General features: G+C 56.8%; 2 protein-coding genes and 1 long non-coding RNA gene across 9 annotated transcripts in view; 2 read left to right on the top strand and 1 right to left on the bottom strand.

The window, feature by feature from the left end:
• Positions 1-9,693, top strand: part of CACNA2D2 (calcium voltage-gated channel auxiliary subunit alpha2delta 2) — a 141,788-nt gene extending 132,095 nt beyond the window's left edge. Inside the window, exons 24-38 of one of the 6 annotated variants that reach the window (XM_027120887.1) lie at positions 1,578-1,675; positions 1,896-1,986; positions 2,094-2,156; positions 2,293-2,396; positions 2,680-2,778; positions 2,871-2,959; positions 3,146-3,193; positions 3,431-3,502; positions 3,606-3,758; positions 3,901-3,953; positions 4,072-4,127; positions 4,262-4,388; positions 4,528-4,637; positions 4,725-4,807; positions 4,927-9,693. In XM_027120887.1, the coding sequence (XP_026976688.1) occupies positions 1,578-1,675; positions 1,896-1,986; positions 2,094-2,156; positions 2,293-2,396; positions 2,680-2,778; positions 2,871-2,959; positions 3,146-3,193; positions 3,431-3,502; positions 3,606-3,758; positions 3,901-3,953; positions 4,072-4,127; positions 4,262-4,388; positions 4,528-4,637; positions 4,725-4,807; positions 4,927-5,067 (1,387 nt within the window). In that variant the 3' untranslated portion in view covers positions 5,068-9,693. Of the gene's footprint in view, positions 1-1,577; positions 1,676-1,895; positions 1,987-2,093; positions 2,157-2,292; positions 2,397-2,679; positions 2,779-2,870; positions 2,960-3,142; positions 3,194-3,430; positions 3,503-3,605; positions 3,759-3,900; positions 3,954-4,071; positions 4,389-4,527 lie in introns of those variants that run through there. The other 5 variants (XM_027120886.1, XM_027120885.1, XM_027120884.1 and 2 more) reach the window with 5 other exon arrangements.
• LOC113627922 (uncharacterized) lies at positions 1,905-4,990 on the bottom strand. 2 transcript variants are annotated; one of them, XR_003435810.1, is made up of 4 exons: positions 4,935-4,990; positions 4,496-4,618; positions 2,278-2,505; positions 1,905-2,002 (listed from the first exon to the last, which is right to left on the bottom strand). It is a non-coding gene; the product is annotated as an uncharacterized LOC113627922 (long non-coding RNA). The 2 variants fall into 2 exon arrangements; XR_003435809.1 differs by having other exon boundaries at positions 1,934-2,049.
• On the top strand, positions 9,277-14,377 carry TMEM115 (transmembrane protein 115). The gene is made up of 2 exons (XM_027120907.1): positions 9,277-10,565; positions 13,584-14,377. Exons 1-2 carry the CDS (start codon positions 9,715-9,717, stop codon positions 13,786-13,788), a joined length of 1,056 nt encoding a protein of 351 aa, XP_026976708.1. The 5' UTR covers positions 9,277-9,714; the 3' UTR covers positions 13,789-14,377.
• The last annotated feature ends 565 nt before the right edge of the window (positions 14,378-14,942 follow it).

Below are 14,942 nucleotides of genomic sequence, written 5' to 3'. Positions count from 1 at the left end.
ATGGGGACTATGAAGAGCTCTCTGGAAAGTAAGGGATCAGGGCCCAGCACAGACCTGGGCCTGGACCATCCTTGGCATGCACCCTCGTGTGCACACCCTCTGTCTGTTGGCCCACATCTGAGGAGGCCAGCAGGCCGCCGGGTGGTGAAGCCCTCCCCTGTGGCCTGGGCTTTGCATGAGGGCAGGTGGGTGCAACTGACAGAGATCCATGGGCACTCTCAGGTACCACACGGGGGCTCTGGACACTCCTAACCTCCATGTGTGTGCACGTGCGTGCATGCACCCACAAAGTTCGCTGTGACTCTCTGTAGATGTGTGTTTGTATTTGTGAGTCATCATGTACATTTGTAAGAGTCCAAGTGTAAATGTGGGGTGGCCGTGTGCATTGGTGACTGTGGGAATGTATGGAAAGGCCTGTGTGGCCCACAGGACCCTGAGGGAGCTCTGAGGGCAGGGACCATGTTTGTTTTTGTCACCTCTGTATCTTTGGCACAGGAGAGCTCAATAAATATGTGTTGGGTGAGTGTAAATGTACATATTATGTGAGGGGGAGGGATTGCAGGTGACTTGTATCCCAAGTTCAGCTGTATGGGTGTCACTCTAAGTGTATCAGGTGTGTTCTCCCCCATACAGAAGTGCAGGCTGTGTACTGCACAAAGGCCCTGGGAGCAAGTGGGGACTGAGATTCAGTCCCAGGTGCCCTCACCAAGCTTTGGGCCCTAGCATAGCCTCGGGAAGAGGAGCATTTAAAAATTTCCCACAAAGTTGCTGCCATGCAGGCCAGTGAGGAGGTCTCTGGTGGCAGGGGTATGGATGAGGGATTAGGCAGGAAAGATAGCTCCATGTACCAGGGTAGAAGGACTGCTTGCCAAGACTTCCTGGGGAGCAGAACCCCAAGCAGATCTCCCTGCTCCCTTCAGCCCCTACGTTCTCTGGACCCACATTCTGAGCCCAGAGAGGACCTTGAGGAGGTGAGGGATTTGGCCTGTCCATCTCTGGGGGAAGAGCACCCTGGGCAGAGGGAACAGCCAATCCAAGGAGCCACGTGTTCCCACTGACTTGGTGACACCCTCTGTGGTATGATGAAAAACACTAAGGCTCAGGGAGCTTGAGTGAGTTGCGCAAAGGTACACAGCCAGGAAGCAGCAGGATGAGGTCTCAGACCAACTAAGCCAGTGTCAGGACTCCACCCACTGTGCCCACGGAACGCTATGGCACACAGTTCGATGAGCCAGCCATGAGGCATTTCCTGGGGCCTCCCAGGTGCACCGTCTAGCTCCAGCTACACAGGAGAGGTGAGAGGCTCTGCAGGGCCATGCCCAGAAGGGAGAACCTGCTTGGGTGGTGGAAGCAGACCCTCATTCTCTGCTTCTTGCACTTAAGCAGGTCAGTTCTGCCCCTGTCCAGACCTGGTTACCTGCTGGGCGTATAGTCACTGAAGCCTGTAAGAATACACATGCCCCTCCCTGAGGCCTGGGCTTCTCAGCGAATGGCCAGGCAGGCCTGTTGGGAAGCCTCAACCCTATTGCCCTGTGCATTCCCCCAAGCCCACTCTTCTTGCCCCTCCCCACCCCCAGAGAGTATTGCAAGGAACTGAATGCCTCAGACAACAACACTGAGTTCCTGAAGAACTTCATTGAGCTCATGGAGAAAGTGACTCCAGACTCCAAGCAGTGTGAGTGACTGGTGGGGCAGCGGGGTCTGGGCAGTGCCAGACGGCAAGGGGGCAGCCCAGAGGAACCCAGAGACTGGGCAGGTGTGGAAACATGCAGGCCCAAACCAAGGGCAGGTCCTGGGCCAGGTCATGGGGAAGGTTCGGAGCCTTGGGGGTAGCGGGGAGAGTGGGCAGGGATCCACAAGAAGATCCTCCCTCCACCCCAACCCTCCTGTTCCAGGCAACAACTTCCTTCTGCACAACCTGATCTTGGACACGGGCATCACACAGCAGCTGGTGGAGCGCGTGTGGCGGGACCAGGATCTCAACACGTAGGCACCACCCAGCCTGTGGGGGCAGGAGGCTGGGATGGGCCCAGAGGCGCTGGCCGTGCCCTGCAGAAAGTAGGTCTGTGACCTCACCTCCCTGCTGCCCCCAGGTACAGCCTTCTGGCCGTGTTCGCCGCCACTGATGGTGGCATCACTCGCGTATTCCCCAACAAGTAAGTGACCTGCCCCACTATCCGACACCCTGCCCCTGCTGGGACCCCGCCTGTCCCGCTGCCCAGAGGCCTTCTTTCATCTGCTGAGACCACTGCCCCCACAAGCCACCCCTCCACCAACCTCTTGTGTGACCAGGGCAGCTGAGGACTGGACAGAGACCCCTGAGCCCTTCAATGCCAGCTTCTACCGCCGCAGCCTGGATAACCATGGCTATGTCTTCAAGCCCCCACAACAGGATGGTGAGTGTCCTCCCAGGCGCACAGCAGCAGGTGGGAAGCTGAGGCTTCTCTGTTCAGCCAGGGCGAGGCTCTGCTCTTTGAGGTCCCTCTCAGATTCGAGGCTGGCTGGCTGAGATGGGGCAGATAAAGAGAGGGCTAGGCTGTGCCAGACGCTATGCTGGGTGCCCGGTGCTTAGGCTGAGGTCAGCCATGCCTTGGGTTCCTGGGCTCCCAGGGCCCAGCACAGAGTGGTCATGTGGCTGCCAGCCCCTACTCCTGACCACCCCACCTCACCCACCCCCAGCCCGGTTAAGGCCGCTGGAGCTGGAGAATGACACGGTGGGCATCCTCGTCAGCACGGCTGTGGAGCTCAGCCTAGGTGGACGCACACTGAGGCCAGCAGGTGAATACCCAGGGCGGAGGTAGGGAAAGAGAAAATGGGCAGTGTGCTGCCCAGGTAGGTGGGCATTGATGGCCCCTTGCTCTCCCCCACAGTGGTAGGCGTTAAGCTGGACCTAGAGGCCTGGGCTGAGAAGTTCAAGGTGCTAGCCAGCAACCGTACCCACCAGGACCAGCCTCAGAAGGTATCTGGTCAGGGATGAGGGCAGTAAGCCCAGAAGCACCCATTCTGGAGTCCCCAGGAACCCCTACCAGTCCTCCCACTCAGAGTGGCTCTGGTGCCTTTGGGGAGGCAGGGTCCCCGATGTATAAAGGGTGATGGGAGGAGGAAAACTGGTGGGCACTTACGGTCCTTGCTCTCTGCCCAGCAGTGCGGCCCCAACAGCCACTGTGAGATGGACTGCGAGGTTAACAACGAGGTGCGTGTGCCCTGAACGCTAGCTTACCCCACTCCTGGACACCTGAGTCCCAAATGCAGCTCCTAGCCCATCCCATCCCTTAGCCAGTGGGTCTCAACATCCCACCCTGACTTCACAGCTTTACCAGAACTGGGGGAATGGTGCCCCCTCCACTCAGCTACTGGACTGCCAGGGTCTGTGGAGGAAAGGCTGGGCTGGAGCCCCTCCCCATCTTCCTCCCCCTTTCCCACCTCTCAGGACCTGCTCTGTGTCCTCATTGATGATGGGGGATTCCTGGTGCTGTCAAACCAGAACCATCAGTGGGACCAGGTGAGGGTCAGGAAGAGGGTGGAAGGAGAGGGTCTGGGTTTGAGCCTTCTGGGGATATGGCACTGCCAGCCCTGTGACTACCACTGCCTCCCGGCATCCCCAGGTGGGCAGATTCTTCAGTGAGGTGGATGCCAACCTGATGCTGGCACTCTACAATAACTCCTTCTACACCCGCAAGGAGTCCTACGACTATCAGGCAGCCTGTGCCCCCCTGCCCCCGGGCAACCTGGGTGCCGCACCCCGGGGCATCTTTGTGGTGAGCCCCAGCACTGCCTGACCTGCAGATGGGGGGACTGGGAGACCTGCCCACAGATGACCCCCTACCTCTAACGAGAAAGCTGGGGGTGAACCAGGTCCAGGGGCAGCAGTGGGAGCCCATGCCACTCTCTCCACTGCAGCCCACCATTGCAGACTTCCTTAACCTAGCCTGGTGGACCTCTGCTGCGGCCTGGTGAGTCCCCAGGGGAAATGGGAGAGGGAGGGTGCTCCCTGGGCAGGAGGGCTGGAAAGAAATGGGGCACGGTACTGGCCTCGCTGACCACTCCCACTCGGTGACCCATGCCCTGCAGGTCTTTGTTCCAGCAACTTCTCTATGGTCTTATCTACCACAGCTGGTTCCAGGCAGGTAGGTAGGGCTTTGGAGGTCCCTCCTCAAAGCCCCTCCCCAATCTGAGACCTACTCCAAAGGGAGGGCGGGGCTTACGGCTGAGCGAGGCTCAGGGTGTAGGGGTGCAGCTGAGGGGCTCTGGACCCTCGCAGACCCCGCGGAGGCCGAGGGGAACCCCGAGGTGCGCGAGAGCAGCTGCGTCATGAAACAGACCCAGTACTACTTCGGTTCGGTGAACGCCTCCTACAACGCCATCATCGACTGCGGAAACTGCTCCAGGTGCGCGCGCTGAGCAGGCCAGAGGGGCGGGGCCGGGCCGGGCCGGGGCTGCAGCGGGGAAGGGAGGGGAGGGGAGGGGAGGGGAGGGGCGGCGGGGTGGGGCGAACCTCAGCGCCCCGCCTTTCTGTGCTGCCTCCAGGCTCTTCCACGCACAGAGACTCACCCACACCAACCTTCTCTTCGTGGTGGCAGAGAAGCCGCTGTGCAGCCAGTGTGAGGCTGGCCGGCTGCTGCAGAAGGAGACACACTGTATCCTTCCCGCGCTGCTCCCCGGCCCCTCCCGCCCAGCGCGTTCCCTCCGTGCCGCCGCCCCCTTGACTCCCCACCCATGCCCAGCGGACGGCCCGGAGCAGTGTGAACTGGTGCAGAGACCGCGATACCGGAGAGGCCCACACATCTGCTTCGACTACAACGCCACGGTGAGGAGGGGGGCGGCGGCCTTGACCTGCAGCTCCCCTGCCCCAGGGCTAGTGCGGCCCTGCGCACCCGCTGCCCGCCCAGCCCGGGCAGACCGGCTGCTCCTTGTCTCTTTCCACAGGAAGATACCTCAGACTGCGGCCGCGGAGCCTCTTTCCCACCGTCGTTGGGCGTCTTGGTGTCCCTGCAGCTGCTACTCCTCCTGAGCCTGCCTCCCCGGCCGCAGCCTCAAGTCCACGCCCACCCTTCTCGCCGCCTCTGAGTGCCCCTCCCCCCACCAGGCCTCCCCGCCGCTCCCCTGCTCCCTCGCACCACACTTCCCACCTTAGAGCCTCGCCCCCCTCCCTCACTGAAGGACCTGAGTGCGTCTGGCCCCGAGAATCTGCGCCTTGGGGGGAGGGGGGGTCCCGAAGGAAGGCGCCGCAGGTCTTTGGCCCCCAAGCCACGTCTGGCTGCTGAACTGTCAGAGTGTCCCCAGACCCCTCATTCCCACTGGACTCACCCACCCCGGAGGGCTGGGCCAGGGAGGCCACAGTACTGGTGCCAAACCAGGCCTCCACAGCCCGCCCTGCCCCGAGGCTCCCTTTGTGTGGAAGACCGAGGTCTTGCCCCAGTTGGACTCCTCTAACCTGGCCCTTCTGCTACACCCAGGACTAAATCTGGGAATAATGGAGGAAATTGAGATGGGCAGTTTGACGCCTGTGCATCCCAGCTTAAGTCCTGGCAGGAGAGAGGTCCTGGGGCAGCCCCCAATGAGCTCCTGCCTCTCTCAGGCCTACAGCCACCTGTCCCTCCCCAAGCCCGGCAGGTGGCAGGACAGTGACAGTGACACCGGCTAAGACTCAACCCCATACACACCTGGAGCCCTGAGGGCAGAAACTGGACTCCGACATACCCAGGAGGGCACACACACAAACACAGACGTGCACAGACACACACACCCTGGGTTGGGGTGAGGGTGGGGGCTCACAAAGCCTTATACGGGGTGAGGGGTTGGTGGGAGGTTGGCATGTGCACACTCCATCTCCTGCTCACCGTCCGCCTCTTATGTGACCTGTAACCCAGCTGGTCCCCCATCTCTAAAGCTGAATGTCAAACAGTGCCAAATGCTGGGGCAAAGGGTGAAGACCCCTCTGTCCTGACCTAGCCGCCAGTGTCCCCTTATTGCCCCTGACCCTGCCAGGTGCTCATTGTAACCATTTCTCACTAGTGTCAGGCCCCCAGTGGGACCACATGCCACTGCCTGCACCCCTCAGCAGAGGAACTCTCACCAGGCATCACCCTTTGCCTTAGCGGGGGTGACTTGATTACTCCTAGCTGGGTCATCCCACCCCCAATCTGCCCCTTATACACTCAGGCCTGTCTCTTTCCCACTCACACACTCCCTGGCCAAACTGCTCCTCCCTGCTGAACACACACTTGCACATGCATATACACACTCTGTGCACATACACAGGCTGGGCCTGGGAACATCTCTTCACACCATTCATTCTGGTCATTTCTTGCAAAGGCATCCCAGCCTGGGGGCCATTGGGGGACTGAGGGCAGGGGGATATGGCCATAGGGCTCAGATGGACTGGGAGGAGGGGGGGAGGGTGATACATTAATTAATGGCTCCGTTAATTAATGTCACGTTGCTTGTCGCTTTCTCAGTGTGTGTGTATGGTCCATGCCCACTGCTGGTGCCAGGGTGGGCACCCATGCTGTACACCCAGCCTAGATGCCAGCCATGTCTTGCAGGGGCGTGTGTGTAACTGTAGTGTAGTCAGGTGCTCAATGGAGAATATAAAAAGAAAGAAAGAAACATATACAGATAAATTAATATATATTTTAAGTTTAAAAAACAGAAAAGCAGACAAAGCAATCCCCATCAGGTAGTTGTCAAACCCCCAGCTGGGTCTGATCCTTCTCATCACCCACCCGACCTGGCTGTCCCCTCACCTCGGGCTCGGGGGATCTGTGGGGGACTGGGGGGCCATTTCCTTTTATCTGCCCTTTTTTTTTGGTTGTTCTATTTTGTACAGACAAGTCAGAAAAACAACAGCGACAAAAAAGTCAAGAAACTTTGTAAAATATTGTGTGTGTGATTCCTTGTAAAATATTTTCAAATGGTTTATTACAAAAGATCAGTTATTAAATAATGTTCATATTTTCACTTCAAATGGTTCCCATACACTGTCTCTGCCCTGGAGTGAGGACTGGGTGGCTTGAAGACAGGTGGCCATGACCTCAGAGCCCCACTTACCACTTAATTGGGAGTGAAGGCCATAGCAATCCAGGTCTCTGGTGGGTGGAGGGCATGACGCTTCCCAGGCCTCCTAAGTGCCAGATCCTTGACATCCTTTGTCTTGTATAATCTTATCAAAAGCCTCCAGGAAAAACTGTCTTTAAAAAAAAAAAGTCTCCCAGAGGCTCAAGGCCAAGACTGTGGAGGAAAGAAGATGGAGATGAGATGCAGGCTTCTAGCCAATAGGATCAGACTACCAGGGCATACGCAGGTCCTCCAGGTGGAGCAAAGAGTGACTACCTGGCCCAAGTCCATGACTTCGTGCTTGAGGGCCAGTGCTGCTGTCCAGAGGAGGCCAAGGTCTGGCCCACCCACAAGCATGATGGCTGCTCCTTCCCAGCCCAGAGGAGGCCTGGTGCTGTCAGTGGCCACTGCTGCTCACGCTGGAACACAGCTCTGAGTCCATTTCAGCAAATCTCGGGCCTCCCTCTGGCAAGCCCTACACCCTTGTTCATTTTAATCCCAACTCTCTTAATAGTCAATCCTATTCTGTGTGACCTTCGAGTTTCTTTTCAACGGGAAAGACTTATAACCACCAGTGCAGAGATTTCCCAGTACTACTGACACTTGCTCTCTTACAGTACACACTCCACACTATGCACTCACCCTGTGCTGAGTACTTACCACACATTAGAGTTGGATATTAGTTTATCTCCATACCGCAGATGAGCAAATTGAGACTTAGGAGAAATCCTTTCTCCCAGATGCAAGAAACCAGCAAAGGTTTTGGAAATGAGGTGGCCTGTGGCTTGGGGACCTTGGATGCTAAATAAATAAAAGAGGGCATTCCAGGTCTTAGTGAAGACACCTTTCCTCACCCTCTGCAAGGGTTGGCCACAGAGCAAAGCCTAACTAGCAACCCCTGAGGCAGCTCCCGTGCTCCGCAACAGCCCCAGAGGTCCTGGGGTAGACCTGCCATGTAAAATACAGAACATCCAATCAAATTTGGAATTTCAGATAATCAATGAATATTCTTCAGTATGTTCCCAACATTGCATGGGACATAACTATGCTAAAAATTGAAGACATGCTTATACTGAAAAAATTATTCATTGTTTAACTGAAATGCTAATTGAGCGCCCTGTATTTTGATTTGCTATATCTGGCAACCCTACCCTGGGGTGGCATGCAGCAGGAACCCAGAGCCCAAAGGTAAAGGAAAGCAACACCTTTTGTGATCTGGAAGGCTGTGCACACGTCGGCAGTTGTACTGAGATCAGTGGCGGAAAGGAAGGGATTCTGCACTTTATAAATGTACTTTGTCATATATTTATTTTAATTATATGCATATTAAAAAAAAAAACTCAATATACAAAAAACAAAAATCAGTTTTGCACAGGACACAACCTACCTGAAGCCACCGTTGCAGTGAGGTGGAGACCCAAGGCCAGCCTGACCCAAGTTTGTGGAGAGACCTCTCTTCATCAGGATCAGCGATTGACTGTGGTGAGGAAGAGAGTCACTAAGTCAAGTCCAGTCTCACCCCTTTGGGGGCTGGAGATCCGAGTTCCGGTATGGGCTCCACCTCATTTGTAACAAGGGCAGCCTGGGCAACACACTCACTGAGCACCCAGGGTGGACTGGCATTGTACACGCCAGTCCCCTTGGATCCTCACGGTAGGTCCTGTCATCATCCCCATTTTACTGTCCATGAAACTGGGTTTCAACAAAGTTCGGGAATTTGGCCATTGTCACACAGCCGCCAAAACGCAGAGCAAGAATTCCAACCTGGGTCAGGCACACACCAGACCGCGGAAGTTCCAGGAGTTCGCGCCCCCTGGACCATCCAACATTCCTACCTGCACACCTGCCCACTAGGACACACCCACTCAGATAAACAGGCACACACTGATCCAATCCTTCCGGGAAATTCAGCACGCGCGTGGCCTGCAGCTGTGCTGCCGCTGGTACCCGCTGCTCTCCAGAGGTTAGCGATGCCCGTTCACCCTCCCCCGCCTCTGGAGAACCGACGGAAACGGTCCTGAGAACTACAACTCCCAAGCACACTCTCCTCTTCCGGCGCACAGCCTCCTGGGACTTGTTGTTCTACCCAGAACCCTGATATCCGCTGGTCCCGGCTCCGGCCGAGGACTCCATGTCCCAGCATGCCGCGGAACCGTAAGGCCGACGTTCAGAGGGCGTCCTGCAGCCTCTCCGAGCGCGCAGGCGCAGCGCCGCTGTTTGTCGGCGCCTGAGAAGGGAGGAGGTACGGTCGAAGCCGAGGCCGAGGCGGAGCTGACCAGACTTGACTCCGACCCAGAACCAGCCTCCAGTCCCGCGTCGACCGTAGGGCCCCAGAGTGGATGGAGAAGATCGAGCCCTGAGATCACCGCCATTCCGGTCGGCGCGGTGGCCACACAGAGCAGGCAGTTAGGCGTGCCTAAGCTGCCCAGGGTCTTCCCTCAGATCCCCGGCGAGGGGCCTAGGCCCCGGCCCCGCGACCAGGCCCGGCTCTGCCCTTTGGGACCAGAGTCGACCCGACCGGAAGTGGACCTTTCACCGGGGCCATAGGCCAGTGACTAGGTCGGACCCGGGCCTCCCGTCGGGGCCGGACTGGGACGAGGCCCCGGGGAGGCCCCTAGCCCACTAAACCCTTTCCTAAGGCCGACGCCCGCCAGGAAGATGCAGCGCGCCCTACCGGGCGCCCGCCAACACTTGGGGGCCATCCTGTCCAGCGCCAGCGTGGTGGTGAAGGCTCTGTGCGCTGCGGTACTATTCCTCTACCTGCTGTCCTTCGCCGTGGACACGGGCTGCCTGGCGGTCACCCCAGGCTACCTCTTTCCACCCAACTTCTGGATCTGGACCCTGGCCACCCATGGGCTGATGGAACAGCATGTGTGGGATGTGGCCATCAGCCTGGCCACAGTGGTGGTGGCTGGACGTTTGCTGGAGCCCCTCTGGGGGGCCTTGGAGCTGCTCATCTTCTTCTCAGTGGTGAACGTGTCTGTGGGGCTACTGGGGGCCTTCGCCTACCTCCTCACCTACATGGCTTCCTTCAACTTGGTGTACCTTTTCACTGTCCGCATCCACGGCGCCCTGGGCTTCCTAGGTGGTGTCCTGGTGGCACTCAAGCAAACCATGGGGGACTGTGTGGTCCTGCGAGTGCCTCAGGTGCGTGTCAGTGTGGTGCCCATGCTGCTCTTGGGGCTGCTGCTGCTGCTGCGGCTGGCCACACTGCTCCAGAGCCCAGCGCTGGCCTCCTATGGCTTTGGGCTGATCTCCAGTTGGGTGTATCTTCGCTTCTACCAGCGCCATAGCCGAGGCCGAGGCGACATGGCCGACCACTTTGCCTTTGCCACCTTCTTCCCTGAGATCCTGCAGCCTGTGGTGGGGCTGTTGGCGAACTTGGTGCATGGCCTCCTGGTGAAGGTAAAGATATGCCAGAAGACAGTGAAGCGCTATGATGTGGGTGCCCCATCCTCCATCACCATCAGCCTCCCAGGCACAGACCCTCAAGACGCAGAGCGGAGAAGGTACTGTGGAATCTTACAAAACCTTGTCGAGCTAGGATAGTATTATTAATCAAGTCACATTCCATCTGTTGAGGTGCTTGCTGTATGTAGGCTGGCAGCCTACAGTCAGATGTTGGGGCGGATTTAGAAAGAGAAAAGCCAGCTTGTGGCCTGGAGCTCAGCATTTAAGTGTCTGGGCTGCAGGAGGTGCTTTCCAAAATTAGGGAGTAAAAGTGGCCTTTCTCACCACTGAGGCCGCTTAAGTTTCAAGAAATGCCCTGCTTCCTTTTGAGCTGTGTGAGGGGCAAATGGAGAGCCAGGTACACGTAACCCTGGCCTTGTCTCAGAATCTCCAAATCCTAGACACTGGTCCTGTGGGAGCCAGAAACAACCTGCTGGTCCTTCTTCCCCTGTGAGAGAGGGACAGAGAAGGAAACATGGGATCCTTAAGAGATGGTCTGGGCCACCCTAGTTTCCAAACGCTGGACTACACCCTCTTCCTGAGCCTTAATTCAGATGTTGTGCTTCTCTGCCGCTTATTTATTGAGAGGGAAGCCTGGGGTATAACTAGACTTAGACACACCCCCTCACCCCCACCACCCCCGCCTACTCTGGCAGGCATGTGTCACCAAACCCAGGGACAGCCACATGACCCACCGAGGGAGCCTGCTGACCACACCAGGAAGTGGAGACAACCTTTTCATTATCTGTAAACCAAGCCATCTGCACCATCAGGAATCCCAACTGAATTATTCACTGGATGCACCTTGGCCAGGGCAGGACAGATCTTTTTTAATCCATCTCTTTCTGTCTCTCCCAGGTCTGTGGACTTACCAGAGTGGTCACAGCTCTGTTTCCAACATTCTTCTTTTTTTTTTTTTTTAATTTTATTTATTATTTTTGGCTGCGTCGGGTCTTCATTGCTTTGCGCGGGCTTTCTGTAGCTGCGGCGAGCGGGGGCTACTCTTCATTGCAGTGCGCGGGCTTCTCTTGTTACAGAGCACAGGCTCTAGGCACATGGGCTTCAGTAGTTGTGGCTTGTGGGCTCTAGAGCACAGGCTCAGTAGTTGTGGCGCACGGGCTTAGTTGCTCCACAGCATGTGGGATCCTCCCTGGCCAGGGATCGAACCCGTGTCCCCTGCATTGGCAGGCGGATTCGTAACCACTGCGCCACCAGAAGCCCCCTCCACATTATTTTTGAGTGTTTTTTTTGATGCAGTTACTTGAGTAGTGAAATTTAGAGCAGGCTCTGTTCATACTGTCTGCATTTGTCAAAGCCTTCTGTTTTTGCTCACCTGTGTAATGAGTTCTTAGCAGGCAGCTTTATGAATTCAGCTGGAGTTGTCCCTGTGCCTACTCTCCACTGGGGCTGTGGAGTGTGGGCCACATCCCTTTCTTGAAGGAGTTTCCAGCTGGGGAAGGCCACAGATTACTATGGTCCAAGGTGGCAGGTGTTGAAAAGTACACACGGCATGCTGCAGAGCTTAATTGTGGGCTCTACAGTTTTTGTCTCTGTGGCTGATGAATCCTAAAGACCGAGGTCTCTATTAACCTCATCCAGTGGAGGCGATGCGGTCAGGAGGGCTGGGCCTGGTAGAAACTGAGCTGTCCTCAGAGCTGTTCAGGTGATCCCAGGCCACAGTGGTGGCCCCTCCCCCAGTGGAGATCTGGGATTGTTAGGGTTGGCTGAACATTCGAAAAACCTCTACACAGCCCCAAGAAAATGGACAGGTGGAGGCAGATTGGGGTGGGGGGTGTCAGGAAGTGGGTTCTTGGCATAGTCTTGTGGTTGTTACCTTGCTTGGGGATGGGGGTTACTCCACCAACCAGTTTGACATCTTGCTGCATGCCATTCCCTGACCCAAAGAGCTAGTGATAGTGGGAGGCAGGGGTTCCTACCTTTGACCCTTGTGAGGGAGTGATTAGCATGCCACCATCTCTCTACCTTGGCAGGCTTTAAACAGAATTGACAAGGCAGTCTCCAGAATGGGAGCCTGGGTCGCAGCATCCTGTCTGTGCCAAGTTGCCATGGTGCCAGGCTGGAGGACAGGGTGGAAGTGTGCTGGGGCTTTCTGTGCCTATGTTGTTGTTGTCCCTCTCGTCATGTTCCCTGGCATGGTGGAGATTTTGGTTTTCTGCTGGAACATGGAAGGCTATACAGGTCCCCCATGCTGGTGGCACAGACTTGGAGGCATCAGGGGTCCACAGTGACCACTAGTAGAAGTGTTACCTGGCAGCATGGGCATCCCAACTCCTGGTGGGCAGGGTCCCAAGTGCACGTATATACTTTCTTCTAGCGAACTTTCCCACCTCCCCGCAGAGTGGGGTCTCCAGGGGTCTGCCCAGTGAAACCAGTAGGCTCTGGCCTGTGCCCTACCCACATGGATTGTTTCTCCTTCCTCTCCTTCTGCTAGGACGCTGTGTGTTCCTGCTCTAACACAGGTCCTGGTGGGTTTGGAGATTCTTCTCGGAAGGAGAATATTAGAGTCAGTTAGGAGGGGTGAGCTGACCCAGGTTGGCCCTGCTTCCCAGGCTGAGAGCCAAGGCAGGTGCTTGAGTTCCAAACTTCCCCACAGACCCTTGCCAGGAGGCTCAAAATACTCCTAACAAGGAGAGGGGGGAGAAGTAATGCCTTGAATGTGATGCCAGTGCCTAGCAGAAACTCACATGTCCAGGGACTTGCCCTTCCACCTGTCTGCCCAGGGACACCAGCTTTGCCCAACCTTAGGCACCATCCTCAGAACCATTCCTGGGGCTGGCCTGTGGGCAGGCTGGCAGGCACCCAGCTGGCCTTCTCAGCCTGGAGGTGCCCCAGCTATGGAAGGAAGGCCCTACAGCCTTTGGGTCCTCATTCTGATGGCAGAGTGTGCCCTAATCCAATCCCTGTGGAGCCCTGGGCCCTGTATGGGGAAGGAGAACCCATAGGGTTCTGAGAGAGGAGTGTGAGCAGTACGGCATGTCAGTTTCCTGGGGGAGAGAGTGCAGGGCATGAGCCAAGTTCAGATCCTGAGTGACCTGTCATCTTTCCTCTGGCCCCAGGCAACTGGCTCTGAAGGCCCTCAACGAGCGGTTGAAGCGAGTGGAGGACCAGTCCGTCTGGCCCAGCATGGAAGACGATGAAGAGGAGGCTGGGGCCAAGGTGGATAGCCCCCTGCCGTCAGACAAGGCCCCCACGCTCCCAGGGAAGGGGCCTGTCCCAGAATCCAGCCTGATCACCTTTGAGGCAGCTCCCCCGAAGCTGTAACTCTAGACCACCTTGAGTGTAGCACCTCTTCTCCCAAGCCCCCCTTGACACACTCTCAGCTACTCCAGGGCACTGACTGCTCTGAGGAGAGGGAAGAAGGCCTGCTGGGGGTTGCCACAGACTTCTGCTATTTCTCGCCAACACTACCCAGGATTCTTGCTACCTGGTTCCAACTCCAGACAACCACTATGCCAGGCATGGGGCCTCTGAAGCACAGCCAGCCCAGGCCATCTGAGGTAAGACTGTACCTCAGCAAGCAGCCTCAAGCAAGTGGCTGCAGGGGCACTGGTGCCATGGCTCCTAAGCCAACCCTCACACCTGATACTGGTTGCCGAGAGCCCTGAGCCAAGGCAAGGATTTGCCAAAAACATTCTGGGGGTCCAGCCAGTGCAGGAGCCAGTGCAGGGCTGTACATCCCTGCCCGCCCACAAAGAGACTACATTCATGTCAAGATTTCTGATTCCCTCTGCTGTGGCCATAGCTGCTTCTGGGCCAGAACAGTCACAGCTCCCAGGTATTTTCTACAGGACCACTTGAGTGGGCAGCCAAGCCCAGCCTCGCAGTATCAATAAAGCAGTTCTTTGAGGTATGGCTCCTGGGCTCTGTTAGACCACCTTGTGCAGCCCCCTCATCATGCTCAACTGCAGAGTTAGACAGGGACTTAACTCTAGGTTCAAGGGCTTGGTCACCAAAGCTACTCCAGCTGGATAAAAAGCCCATTGCCCTCATCCCCTTCCCCCCATCACACTCTCCCTTGCCTCACCACCACATGCCCACTGTCAAGCAGTCTTCCCAGAGCTGTCACCTCAGGCTCTTACTTACTTTCTGCCTCCCTGCACTACCTGGTGAAGGAGGCCCTGCCTGGAGGACCTGATAATTAAGCGCCTCTCTATCATAAGGAGTTGTTCTTATCCATGACTCACCTCCAAGACAGAGTGCTCAGGGCCTGACATCTAGGGAGGCAGCCCATCCCCAGTTCCCATCCTGTCATTGCCCAGATTTGACCACCACAGTCTAGAAACTCCAACATATGAGCAGCTGGGAGACTGAAATACACACAGCCGCACCATTCACAGCTACAGCCCTCGGGCCTGCTAGGGCCCTGAGTGGCATGGGGTGCTTAGCCAGATCCGGGGGGCTAGTGTGCCAAGAGA

Source organism: Aethalodelphis obliquidens, unplaced genomic scaffold (genome assembly GCF_003676395.1).
Source record: "Aethalodelphis obliquidens isolate GAN/ISIS:26980383/991018 unplaced genomic scaffold, ASM367639v1 scaffold22, whole genome shotgun sequence".
Lineage (NCBI taxonomy): Eukaryota > Metazoa > Chordata > Mammalia > Artiodactyla > Delphinidae > Aethalodelphis > Aethalodelphis obliquidens.
The sequence above is the reverse complement of the archived record's forward strand: the minus strand, read 5'-3'. Positions and strand labels throughout refer to the sequence as shown.

Bases quoted from the DNA above. Each gene is read 5' to 3' on its own strand.
- TMEM115 (XM_027120907.1), top strand. From the start codon at position 9,715: ATGCAGCGCGCCCTACCGGGCGCCCGCCAACACTTGGGGGCCATCCTG. The intron at 10,566-13,583 runs GTACTGTGGAAT...CTCTGGCCCCAG, and splicing joins CAAGACGCAGAGCGGAGAAG to GCAACTGGCTCTGAAGGCCC.